A 12,595-nucleotide genomic window follows, 5' to 3' on the forward strand; every position below is an offset into this window, starting at 1 on the left:
TCAATGTCAAATAATTTTACAAATAGTTATCAACTTTGCTGGATCTATATACAAATACAGCATTTAGTTGAAATCTTTGAGTGGGGTTGGGCATTTAACGCCCCTGAGGTGGTTCTTGAATAACACACCTGTTTTTGTGTGTTTGTAAATTTGTATAACTGGGAATGGAAAAATTATTTGAATATTCAATTGAATGAATGCGTTTTAAATAAGTGAAAAGCCATATGAATATTTGTAAATTTGTATTATTTTTATAATCAAATAAAGATGCATTTGTAGAAAGCTTAAAAAGATGTCACCATAACAACAGGTCATTCATTACCATAGTAACTTGTTATACCTTTTTATGTCCCCTACCACTATAGTGGAGGACATATTGTTGTTGGTTGGTTGGTTTGTGTTTGTTTGCTCCAACTTTAACATTTTGCCATAACTTTTGCAAAATTGAAGATAGTAACTTCATATATGGCATGCATGTGTATCTCATGGAGCTGCACATTTTGAGTGGTGAAAGGTCAAATTCATCCTTCAAGGTCAAAGGTCAAATATATGGCTACAAAGTGGCGCAGAAGGGGGCATAGTTTTCTGACAAACACATCTCTTGTTTTAGACCTTGGACGCCTGCCTTTAATAGATTGTCACCATAGTAATACAACATTTGTTACCATAGCAATTTGTTATTCTTCCTTTCAGATCATGAATGCCTTCCATAATGACCAATGAAAGCTTCACAAGATTGTTTCTATAGTAATAAGTCTTTTATTACCATAGTAACTTGTCATTCTGTCTTTAAGACAGTGGGAACAATGGTCTATTGGTAGGACGCTGATCTAGGAATCAGAAGGTCCTTGGTTCGAATCCCGCTCAAAGCACATGTTTTTTTCATAGCAAAAAATTATTATCATGCTTGCTCCTATGCACCAAGATGTATAAATGGGTACCTGTGTGTGAGAGAAATAGGCCAATGTACAATAGCTGCAGACTGTGCAGGCCTTGACACTAACTTTTTTGACAGGGTTCCCAGAGAGAACCCTGCTTTCAACTTTTGGTGAGCCTCACCCAAACTAGGGATTCCTCCTGTTTCGACGCACAGCATAAGGGCAAATAAGAACAAGATTAGAAGCATAGATCTATTCAAGATAAGAAGCATATTAGTACACATTTTTATTTCCAATATTCATTCAGTTGTAATTGTCAATCTAAAATGTTACGTAAACCTCCTGCAGAAAAGTTTGCGAAAGTGAAAGTGAATTTAAGAGAATAAAAACGCGTCTTTCTTTAAATTTTACCGAGTACACTTTATTCCGGATCGTGATATAACTTGTCAGGTCATTCATGCATGTAGACCTATATGTATGCATAGTTTGGCAATCTCAAAACACGTTATTTACCTACTTATTGCATTATGTGTTTTGAACATTTGTATAACAAAAAGCATTATTCAATTTTAGTATTTTCAAATGCGTATAATTAAATGTGTTATCCGAAATCATTTTCAGATTTAATTATTCACGGAAAGTTAAGAAAATTCGAGCAACAAAGACACATTTCTCGTGTTTTTCATGTACAGATGAAAATCATGCCAAAATGAGACTTCATCATCATTCTTCCTCAGGGATAGTGTGGACTTTAATATTTAATTGCTGAATAAAACTTCTTAGCGCAGAGGTCGCTAATATCTTTTATTTTGGTAGAATATCGTAGAGCTTTTCTTTATGTGGAAACTGTTTCTCTTACTAAAAAAAAAATAGTTAATTATGCTTTATCTACAGTGCTACATTCGTTGAGATAAGGTCAGTAATAATCTGTGAAATGTACAGTTATTTGATACAGTTTCACGTGGGGTCAGTGTGTATTCGGCTGCCTGAGAGCTAATTGTTTGATGCGCTTTCCAAGAAGAATTTGATTGACAGCTGGAAAAATCAATATTGGCCTCTTGCTGTGAAATTCATTCAAAACAGTAGCTCTTAGGCGGAGTTAACGGACATAGTAACTGGTCCGAGATATTAAAAATACACTACTTACCATTTCGGAAGTTCTTCTTATAAACACGGCAAGAAATAAAAGATAATTACGCGGATTCAAATAGTCAATCAATACAAAGTAGTTCAATAAATTTAGGGTTCCCGGAGGATCACCCAGCTTGAAAGAACTAGTGACCCTCGCCAAAATCTGGTGTCTTCGGGTTCCCAGGACACCATTAGTGTCGAGGCCTGCTCACACTGTGCGGAGTGTAAACAGTCGACTTATATCCCAGTGATTATAGGGTTAATGTGAATGTTTGTTAAAGATGCACAAGTAATCATAACAGACTCTTAATCCAAACCTTTAACCTTGTAGACCTTGAATGCCTGTCAGAGTGACCACCCTATTGGCTCAGTGTCCTACCACATCACCCGGTATTCTGTGGGCCCACCCGAGGGCAGCGTCCCGTTTGATGTGCGCGGTACGGGAGCTGGGCCAGTCCCTCGGTACGGGCATACGCTCATTGACTGTACCACAAGCGTGTTCCTGTTTGGTGGGAGGTCACTCAAGTATGGCCTCCTCAACGACATCTGGGAGTTTGACTTTCGAGTCGGGACTTGGACTGAAATAAAGCCTGTTTCTAGCGAACCTCCGAGTCCTAGGTATAATGTGCTGATTTTTTTTTTTTTGGAGTAAGTTAATTACACTGTGTTCAAATTTTATCAAATAGATTCTACCTCTTTTCAGCTTATTTCTCTTGTTGTTCTTTTTGTGTTGTTAAAAAAGCTCATGGGAAATTTGTAATGTGTAGAATATTAACTTTCATTAAATAATATTGACTCTATCTAATCTATCTACTTAAAACAGTGGCAAATTTCACACATGGTATTCTGATTTAAATAGTACATGGAATCTCCAGGTTTCCAATTTATGAAGTCCTATGCCAAAACTAAAAAGACTTTTTTCCCCCATATTAAAAGCTTATGTTTCTTATTGCCATACATGTTGCATTGGCCCCCTTAATGCAAATAGGTACCTTGGGTCTCAAAAGAAATTCATTAGGAATGTTTTTGGAAATTATTGAACAGTTAATATGTACATTCCAAGGATTTATTTCACATACCCTGACAGTTTCGATCCACCATTGGTGAATCTTCATCAGACTGTGAGTGGCAAGAATTGTACGTCACAGGGCGGGCTTACTGCGGGACTGTTTCCCAGCTGTAAACAAAGGCCTGTAGATGGGGCTCAGTTGGTAGCCCCCTTCGTCTCTGTTCATCATCCGCCTATCGCTACCTATTCCCTAAGTTTTCTGAGTGCGATGTTGTTTTCCCTATCCAAAACTAACCCCCCCCCTCCCAGTCAATGACATGGTTGTGCCTAGCTATATGGTTCGTAACTGCACTGGAGTGTTTTGTTATTTCCAACTTCCCGCGAAGTCACAGTCTGATGAAGATTCACCAATAGTGGATTGAAACTGTCACGGTATGTGAAATAAATCTGTGGAATGTACATATAAACTGTTCAATAAGGTACCTTGGGACATTTAAATTAGAAGGCAAATTAGATGGTACCTTTTTGCACCATTGGGGGGAATTTTATAATTTGAAGTTGTCATACAATTTTTAAGATTATAGACTCCAGGTTGTACAATGTTGATAAAAGCTTCTGATTCTGATTAATATGCAGGTACTTCCATGCAGCGTCCTGTATTCCGAGTAAGAAGATCTTCTTCATCTTTGGTGGTCTGGTGGCCGCGTCCCATGAGAGGCATGAGACCAGCAAGGAGATGTGGAAATTCGCCATTGATGCCCGGAAGTGGACCGGCCCTATCGTGAGTGAAATTGTGGGGCTTTATATATGGAAATGGGGATTAGTAAATTGGAATGGTATTTGTTAATAGTAATGTTGCTTTTTAAACGATAATAGAGGTTTCTAAATAGGATTTGTGATTGGTAAATGGGAATTGGACTTTGGAAAATTATGTAGGGCTTTCTAAATAGGAGTGAGGATTTGTAAATGAGCATGAGACTTTGGAAAAATGAATAGGGTTTTGTTAAGAGCAGTGTTTTTTTTAATGGGAATGGTATATGTGAATAAAAGTGGGTATTTGTAAATTTAAATATTTGTTATTGTGCTTTTGTAAATGGGAATGGCGATTTGTAAATGGGAATAGGAAATTTTGTAATGGGTACAGGTCTAAATAAATTGTAAATGGGAATGGCACTTAATTTATGGGAATTGGAATATTTAAATTGGAAGGGTCTAAATAAATGTTGATTTGTAAAATGGGAATCGTGGCATGGTCTCATTTGAGGCACATTACTAGCAAGGAGATGTGGAAGTTTGTCATCGATGCCCACAAGTGGACTGGCCCTTGTGTGAGTGGAATTGTGGGGGCTTTGTACGTGGAAATGGGACTTTGGAGAAGTTTATAGGGATTTGTAAATAGCAGTGGTATTTGTTACTGGGAATGGGGCTTTGTGAAAAATAGCAGGGATTTGTAAATAGGGGAAGGTATTTGAAAATGGTAGGGATTTTGAGAAATGAATAGGGATTTGCTTACAAGTGTGGGGATCTGTAAATAAGAATATGGGTTTGTAAAAATAATCATATGCCAAAGAGAGTGGGGGTTTGTAGTTAGGAGTACTATTTGTAAATGGGTATTGACATTTGAAAATGAGAATGTGAATTTGTATATTAAATTTTGGCTATGTAAATGGAAATTGCGATATATTGGCATTCAGGATTTGTATATGGGAATTTTGGATTTAAGATATAAGTTCTATTTTGATAAGCTCACTTTAATGAGCATGAGCAGATTTATAAGACTCATAAAAGGGTATTATGCTTTCATTCATGTCAGCAATATCTTTATCCCTTTGTACTATATTTGTGTATGCTTACAACCCTGCATATCTATATGTATCCAGCAGCCAATTTGGGTGAGCCCAGTGGCAGGTCACACTATGACCATGGCCAATGAGAGCAAGCTGGTCATAATAGGGGGATTCTCCAGTGAGGACTACTTTAACGACGTGGTGTATGTCTACGACACCTACCCGTACCCCACTGTCTGGGAGAGGCATGGCACTGATAACGTCACTGGGGCAAAGCCAACTGGTATGTTTTGGGATGTTGGGTCAATTTGCAGTGATTTTAAAGCGATTTCAGATACCCAGCAAATTTGGAATTTTCATGGTGTGAAAACGTACAATAGAAAAATAAACAACTGATGCTGACAACTAATGCTGACACCTAATACTGAGCGATGATAATATGCAAAGCTCACCGGTTTGTTTATTTTGGTTGCATATTTGTATGTCTAAATACAATCTATGTAAAGAAAGTACTTATTTATTGATTGAGATTTTTTTGGGGTCTTTTTGATGAATTAATTACTTACATCTAATACAGACATATTTCGCATACAACAAATAAAATAAGTAACCCAACTCTTGTATCTTATAAATTGTAAAACACATGTATTGATTTATGTAAATTACAATTGGTTCATAAACTTTGCTTGCATTTTTTTTAGGTATATACGGTCACAGTGCAGTGTATGACTCAACCTCGAAGACGGTCTACGTATACGGAGGTCATGTGTTCAGAGATGAGCGCTTTGCAGTGTCAAAGTATCTCTTCACATACGACATAGAGACAAACTCCTGGAGTATCTTGCAGCCAGATCTTGGCGACGTATGTAGTTCATTCAATTAAAAAATATGTATACATAGGCTATGTACGAAGTTCTTTCAATTTAAACCCTTGAATATCATCTTGATTGAATTGTAAGCTGATTGTTTAAAGAAGTAATGAGTCTGTTTCCTGAGAAGAATTTGTACTTGGTGGACATGGCAAGATCTATCAATATTTCTTAAGCATTATTTTTTTAGCTAAAATAATAACAAAAAAACACACAATTGTGCAATAACAAACATATTTTCTGCAGTGTTCATACTATTGTAGTCAAATAAAGGTAGACAATTTACGTATTTCCTTAAAAAAAACAAGTGCATCAGAAAATGTATACTGTTGGTCTTTTTCGTAATGGAAATATATTAATATGGCATACTAAGCAAGGCGATATTGCGTTTTGCAAACCAAAGAAAGTACTGTTCTAAATAAATTCTAGTTGTATAAGCTCTTCCAACCTCAATCTATGTGTGGCGTAGTGGATGTGGTGTCCGCAAAGCGACCAGGAGGACACGGGTTTGATCCCTAATGAGGGAGTTGTTAAGATCTTCACCAAAGACACCAAGTACTTGTTTTACCTTTATAAGCCTTTTGATGGAATCAAGCTTAGATAAAAAGGTTTAAAACAAATAAATAGGTTTAAAACTATCTTGTTGATCAAAATGATGCGGTATCTGATGACAATTTGTCTAAATTGCCATAAGACAAAACAAAGTGTTACCATTTAATTTTACATGCATGGAATAGAGAAATGCAGAAGTGAAGTATGGTTGTTACTGGTTGAGTCGTGGGTTCTGTTTGATTCGTGGGTATAGAAATCGCGTGAAATCTCGCGATAGAACGTTCGCACATGATGCAGTACGTTATGGAAAAATGTGTTGACACGGTCACCATTTTTTTCCGATCAAAAATGCGTCAAAAACAAGTAAATGGTGTAATTCATCATAACTTGATAGGTCCTAATGAAGTATTTCCTCATTTATGTATTGTTCATAAAGTGTTTCAAAGTAACACAAAATTGTTTTTTTATGAGTATTTACCATGCTACATCGTCTGTTGACATTTTTCACAAGAAATTAACCTGTCCTGCAAGGTCAGTTTAAAGGCTATTTATAGTATGCAAATCTTTAAATTCTGGCAGCCAATCAGAACCCACGAATCAACCTGAAGCTTACTTTCATGATGGTAGTTTGACACTATCAACACAGTCGATTATTTTGATGTTTAAAGACGATAAACATTTGGAAAAAAGCAACACATCTTAAAGAAGAAAGGTTAATAATTGTTTTCATTATGATTCATGGTCATATATTTATAAAATATTTGTGATGTAACAACTTTATGAAAATTACCCACGACTCAACCAGACTATAGCATATAACAAACATGCTATCACCAAGAAAAAAGAACTCAATTAACTTTTTGTCCCCTACCGGTTTTACCGGAGGGGACTTATGGTTTGTGCTCTGTCTGTCAGTCAGTCAGTCAGTCAGTCAGTCACACTTTTCTGGATCCTGCGATAACTTTAAAAGTTCTTAATATTTTTTCATGAAACTAGCAACATGGATAGATGGCAATATGGATATTATGCACGTCATTTCATTTTGTTCCTACGTCAAAAATTGTGGTTGCTATGGCAACCAAAAAACAAACAAACAAAAATCTGAAAATGGTGGAATTTCTGACAATGGTAGAGCTGGTAGGGGACCATATTGCTTGACAATGGCCTTGTTAAATAATAATATCGATTGTTTCTTATAATAAAACTATTTCAGCAAAGTGCATGATATACAGAGGACATTAGTTAACACAAAAAGGTGAGCCTTGCTCTGTGAAAACAAGCCTTAATGCATGTGCGTAATGTGTCATCCCAGATTAGCCTGTGGAGTCCGCACACGCTAATAAGGGATGACACTTTCCGCCTTGACTGGATTTTTGCAAAGAAGACACTTCCTTTAAACAAAAAATACCATTAAAGTGAGAAAGTGTTTTGACTGCACAGGCTAATCTGGGATGACACTTTATGCACATGTATTAAGCCCCATTTTCCCAGATTGAGGCTCAAGTATTTTAACATGTTACCACAGCGAACAACACAATTCCATGTTGCTCATTGTAGTTAACATTTGCACTGGATGGGGCACTGTACAGGTACTTCCACATGGCCCAAGGTTTCAAGGATTACATGGTTGTTGTCGGGGGTTACGACCAACACCATGAACCCCAGAACTCACTATTTGTTTACAACTACCGCTGCAATTACTGGCATCAGATTCCATTGGCTGGTAAGAGTTACTATGCTGTGTAAATTTCATCGTTTGGTAGAGTACTGGTTCTAATTCAATAGTAATCAGAGAAATTAATATGTTCAACAGTTGCTTAGTCATGAGTCAGAATGAAAGAGTTAATACGAAAAAGGAAAAAACAGTTTAAAATATGGATATTTTATACTTCTATTTGTCACTGTTTGCAACTGTTAAATACCACTTACATTTGTATAAATCACTGATATTTTCTATAAACGACAAGAAATTATAAAATAAAAATGCACGTTTTACTGGATCCTATTGAAATCAATACTGAAAGTTCCCGATGCTGTTTTATCATGCTTCTAGGCAGATCTTGGCCTGATACAAAGGTGCTTGATATAATTTTTATATCAGGTTATTCATTTATTGCATTTTGTAAATGATGCACAGTACTAATGAAAGTGTGGATATTGACTTTCTTTATTCATTTTAATTGAAGATCTTTAAAGAAAACAACATTTTCTAAGATATTTTTTTAGTGTGTGCTTTTTCACCTTTTTATGCCCCTGGTAGGGTGGCATATAGCAGTTGAACTTTCCGTCAGACCGTCTGGGCATCTGTCTGAAAACTTTAACATTGGCCATAACTTTTAAATATTGAAGATAGCAAATTGATATTTGGCATGCATGTGTATCTCATGGAGCTGCACATTTTGAGTGGTGAAAGGTCAAGGTCATCCTTCAAGGTAAAAGTTTTAAAAAAATCCAAGGGAAGTAACAAGCTTTAAAGGGAGATAATTTCTATTTATCATTTGGCAGGTACAGATCATTTTCCCAAGAGAAGTAATATTTTTTAAAGAGATATAATAATATTTTTATCAAAAAGGCGCAGTAGGGGGCATTGTGTTTCTGACAAACACATCTCTTGTTTTAATATAAAAAGACCAAAAAATAAAGTGTAAGGGGATATACCATGGAAATCAGTCTGTGTTGTGAGGATATTCAATTTGTCTGACAAAGTCACTCCCTTTTTTTTAAACGAAACCTTCAAACTTGCATTCAGTTATTGTGCTACTGGTGATATATACTTGTGCATGTGAATTTTTTTTAATGCTATGATTCAAATAGCTATAGTTTTTACTCTTTCGAGCATTAGAATTTCTATGACTTGATTATTACTAGTGCAACATGCTACATATTATCATTCAATGCTACTGTTACAAGCTGTAGTTAAGTTCTATTTATTTCCCTTACAGATGAGGAAGGTATGCACATTTCTTCACTAGTTTCCGCCAGTTCAGTCATCTACAACAACTCTTTGTACATATTTGGAGGCATCGGAACCAACATTGAAGGCAACATGTACAGGCTGAAAATACCTGAAGACATTTGCGGGTAACCAAGCGCTCTTTCAATTATGGATTTTATTTGCAGCTTAGCAATGAAAGTTTTATTCAATATGCACTGTATAACAGTATACACTGCTCCAGTCTAAAGCTTTGCAATTAGTATAAACCTATTAATTTATGTTCCATTGCATAGAAAGCCTAAGGCTTATTTGAAACGTTCTTGAGTCCTTTTCATGGGACTAGAACCAGTACTTGGTGTCTAAAGGGGAAATCTTAAGAACGCTCCTACGGTAGGAAACCAGGGGTTTTTTTTCAGCCCGAATTTATAGCTAAAATTCGGCTATGTTCCCAATCCCAAAAAGTATACTTTTTTCCCAAAATGTGGCAAACATTCCCAATTTCCAAAAAAAAAAAATATTTTTTTTTAGAAAGAAGTGTTTTATGTGTATTTTATCTTGATTTTAATTCAATTACATCAAACAAAGTATTATATGATTTTGTTCTTTTAATTTGAATGATTAGAAAGAGTTATATCAAATTTAGTATTTCCCTAATCAGTGGACTTTTCCTTTGGAATAAAAAGGCTAATGAATTTATTTTCCCAATTTCATGAAAATGCTGATAAAGTTCCCAATTCCAAAGCCATGGGCTATCTTCCCAAAGAGTGGAAAAAAAAACACCTGGAAACAAACCTGTGACCTTCCGCTCGCTATGGGGACACCATATCCATTACACTACTGTGACCTCTTAAATTAATGTCAATTAATCACTGCTTGGTGTCCATTTCATCAAACTTTTCTAATGGAAGCATCAATTCATCCTTCATTCCTTTTCATCTCATATAAGATTTGGTAAAAATGGTAAAAGTTCTCGTAGGCCAGTATTTATAAAACTGCTAATTACAAATAAATAAAGTAAAAATACTAAGTTTTTTCAGAAGTTACATTTCCAGACAAAATTTTCTATTGGAAAACCAATGTTCTCTGTCTGCTGAAATGTAATGTTTTAATTCTTTAAAGTAATATCTACCAAATTGAAACATTTAAACTTTAAAAGATGCTTTTTAATTATTTCAGGATGTACAGTGCAGCTAACTTATCCATTCCGGCTTGCCTAAACGTGGTGGGCTGTAGTGCAGCCATTCTGAGAATTCGTGACGTGGAAAGAACCGTCTGTTTTTCAACTGATAAGGTCCCTCCGATTGCCAGGTAGAACACAAAAACAGGCTCTAGGTACATAATAAAGTTGTTGTGCTCCAAAAAGGGAATGGTTGTAGTTGTAATGTTGCAAATTAAAAACTAAACTGGAATAGTCTTAGCTATAATACTTTGAATATTTTGTCGTTTGTCACCAAAAAAAATGGTTTTGATAAAAAACTATTCTTTTGTATAATTGCAAATATTGATAATGGCACATGCTTGTTTAGCTCAAGTTCTCACTGCTTATATTTCAAACTGAAATTCCTTTATGAGAAATAAAAATTATGGTTTTCACCTCTCATTTTTGTCCCACAGTCCTGGGTTCTGTTAAATTGTCGATTTTAAATAAATGTACTGGGCATAATAGGGTTTTCAAAAAACTCTGGAATTTGGATATACTTATTTCATGCCATATAGCATGGGAAATGACAGTGTGACTTCAATCACCCAAAATATACTTCTTTGTCATGTTTTTAGTAAACCACTTGTGGATGTGCTTTTCATTTGTAAACAGCATCGTTAGGCTGTATTGAACATTGATTTACTCAAATGATTGTGCAAGCAACCCTAGGAAAACAAAAATAGAATGGAAAGGTTTATTTGGCAACAAGGCTGACAACATTGTACCTATTGCCTTCTATCTGTTCAATAATAAATATGAACCTCATTCTGAAAAACACACACAGGATTTAATATATGTGCATCAAGTGTTGTGTCAGAGTAGCCTTTGCAGTTTGCACAGGCTAATTCGGGACGACACTTTCCACTTAAACAGGCTAATTCGGGACGACACTTTCCACTTAAACAGGCTAATTCAGGACGACACTTTCCACTTAAACAGGCTAATCAGGGACGACACTTTCCACTTATACAGGCTAATCAGGGACGACACTTTCCACATAAACAGGCTAATCAGGGACGACACTTTCCACTTAAACAGGCTTATAAGGGACAACACTTTCCACTTAAACAGGCTAATAAGGGACGACACTTTTCACTTAAACAGGCTAATCAGGGACGACACTTTCCACTTAAACAGGCTAATAAGGAACGACACTTTCCACTTAAACAGACTAATCAGGGACGACACTTTCCACTTAAACAGACTAATCAGGGACAACACTTTCCACTTAAACAGGCTAATAAGGGACGACACTTTCCACTTAAACAGGCTAATAAGGGACAACACTTTCCACTTAAACAGGCTAATAAGGGACAACACTTTCCACTTAAACAGGCTAATAAGGGACGACACTTTCCACTTAAACAGACTAATCAGGGACGACACTTTCCACTTAAACAGGCTAATAAGGGACGACACTTTCCACTTAAACAGACTAATCAGGGACGACACTTTCCACTTAAACAGACTAATCAGGGACAACACTTTCCACTTAAACAGGCTAATAAGGGACGACACTTTCCACTTAAACAGGCTAATAAGGGACGACACTTTCCACTTAAACAGGCTAATAAGGGACAACACTTTCCACTAAAACAGGCTAATAAGGGACAACACTTTCCACTTAAACAGGCTAATAAGGGACGACACTTTCCACTTAAACAGACTAATCAGGGACGACACTTTCCACTTAAACAGGCTAATAAGGGATGACACTTTCCGCTTAAACAGACTAATCAGGGACGACACTTTCCACTTAAACAGACTAATCAGGGACAACACTTTCCACTTAAACAGGCTAATAAGGGACGACACTTTCCACTTAAACAGACTAATCAGGGACGACACTTTTCACTTAAACAGACTAATCAGGGACAACACTTTCCACTTAAACAGGCTAATAAGGGACAACACTTTCCACTTAAACAGGCTAATAAGGGACAACACTTTCCACTTAAACAGGCTAATAAGGGACAACACTTTCCACTTAAACAGGCTAATAAGGGACGACACTTTCCACTTAAACAGGCTAATAAGGGACGACACTTTCCACTTAAACAGGCTAATAAGGGACGACACTTTCCACTTAAACAGGCTAATAAGGGACAACACTTTCCACTTTAACAGGCTAATAAGGGACAACACTTTCCACTTAAACAGGCTAATAAGGGACGACACTTTCCACTTAAACAGACTAATCAGGGACGACACTTTCCACTTAAACAGGCTAATC

At 36.3% G+C, this 12,595-nt stretch overlaps 1 protein-coding gene across 1 annotated transcript in view; it reads left to right on the forward strand.

Moving 5' to 3' along the window:
• Window positions 1-12,595, forward strand: part of LOC127839852 (multiple epidermal growth factor-like domains protein 8) — a 69,137-nt gene that overhangs the window by 37,969 nt on the left and 18,573 nt on the right. Inside the window, exons 19-25 of the mRNA XM_052368242.1 lie at window positions 2,341-2,627; window positions 3,655-3,799; window positions 4,899-5,088; window positions 5,507-5,667; window positions 7,784-7,949; window positions 9,169-9,307; window positions 10,338-10,469. Of these exons, the coding sequence (XP_052224202.1) occupies window positions 2,341-2,627; window positions 3,655-3,799; window positions 4,899-5,088; window positions 5,507-5,667; window positions 7,784-7,949; window positions 9,169-9,307; window positions 10,338-10,469 (1,220 nt within the window). The remainder of the gene's footprint in view (window positions 1-2,340; window positions 2,628-3,654; window positions 3,800-4,898; window positions 5,089-5,506; window positions 5,668-7,783; window positions 7,950-9,168; window positions 9,308-10,337; window positions 10,470-12,595) is intronic.

This window comes from Dreissena polymorpha, chromosome 7 (genome assembly GCF_020536995.1).
Source record: "Dreissena polymorpha isolate Duluth1 chromosome 7, UMN_Dpol_1.0, whole genome shotgun sequence".
Classification (NCBI taxonomy): Eukaryota; Metazoa; Mollusca; class Bivalvia; order Myida; family Dreissenidae; genus Dreissena; species Dreissena polymorpha.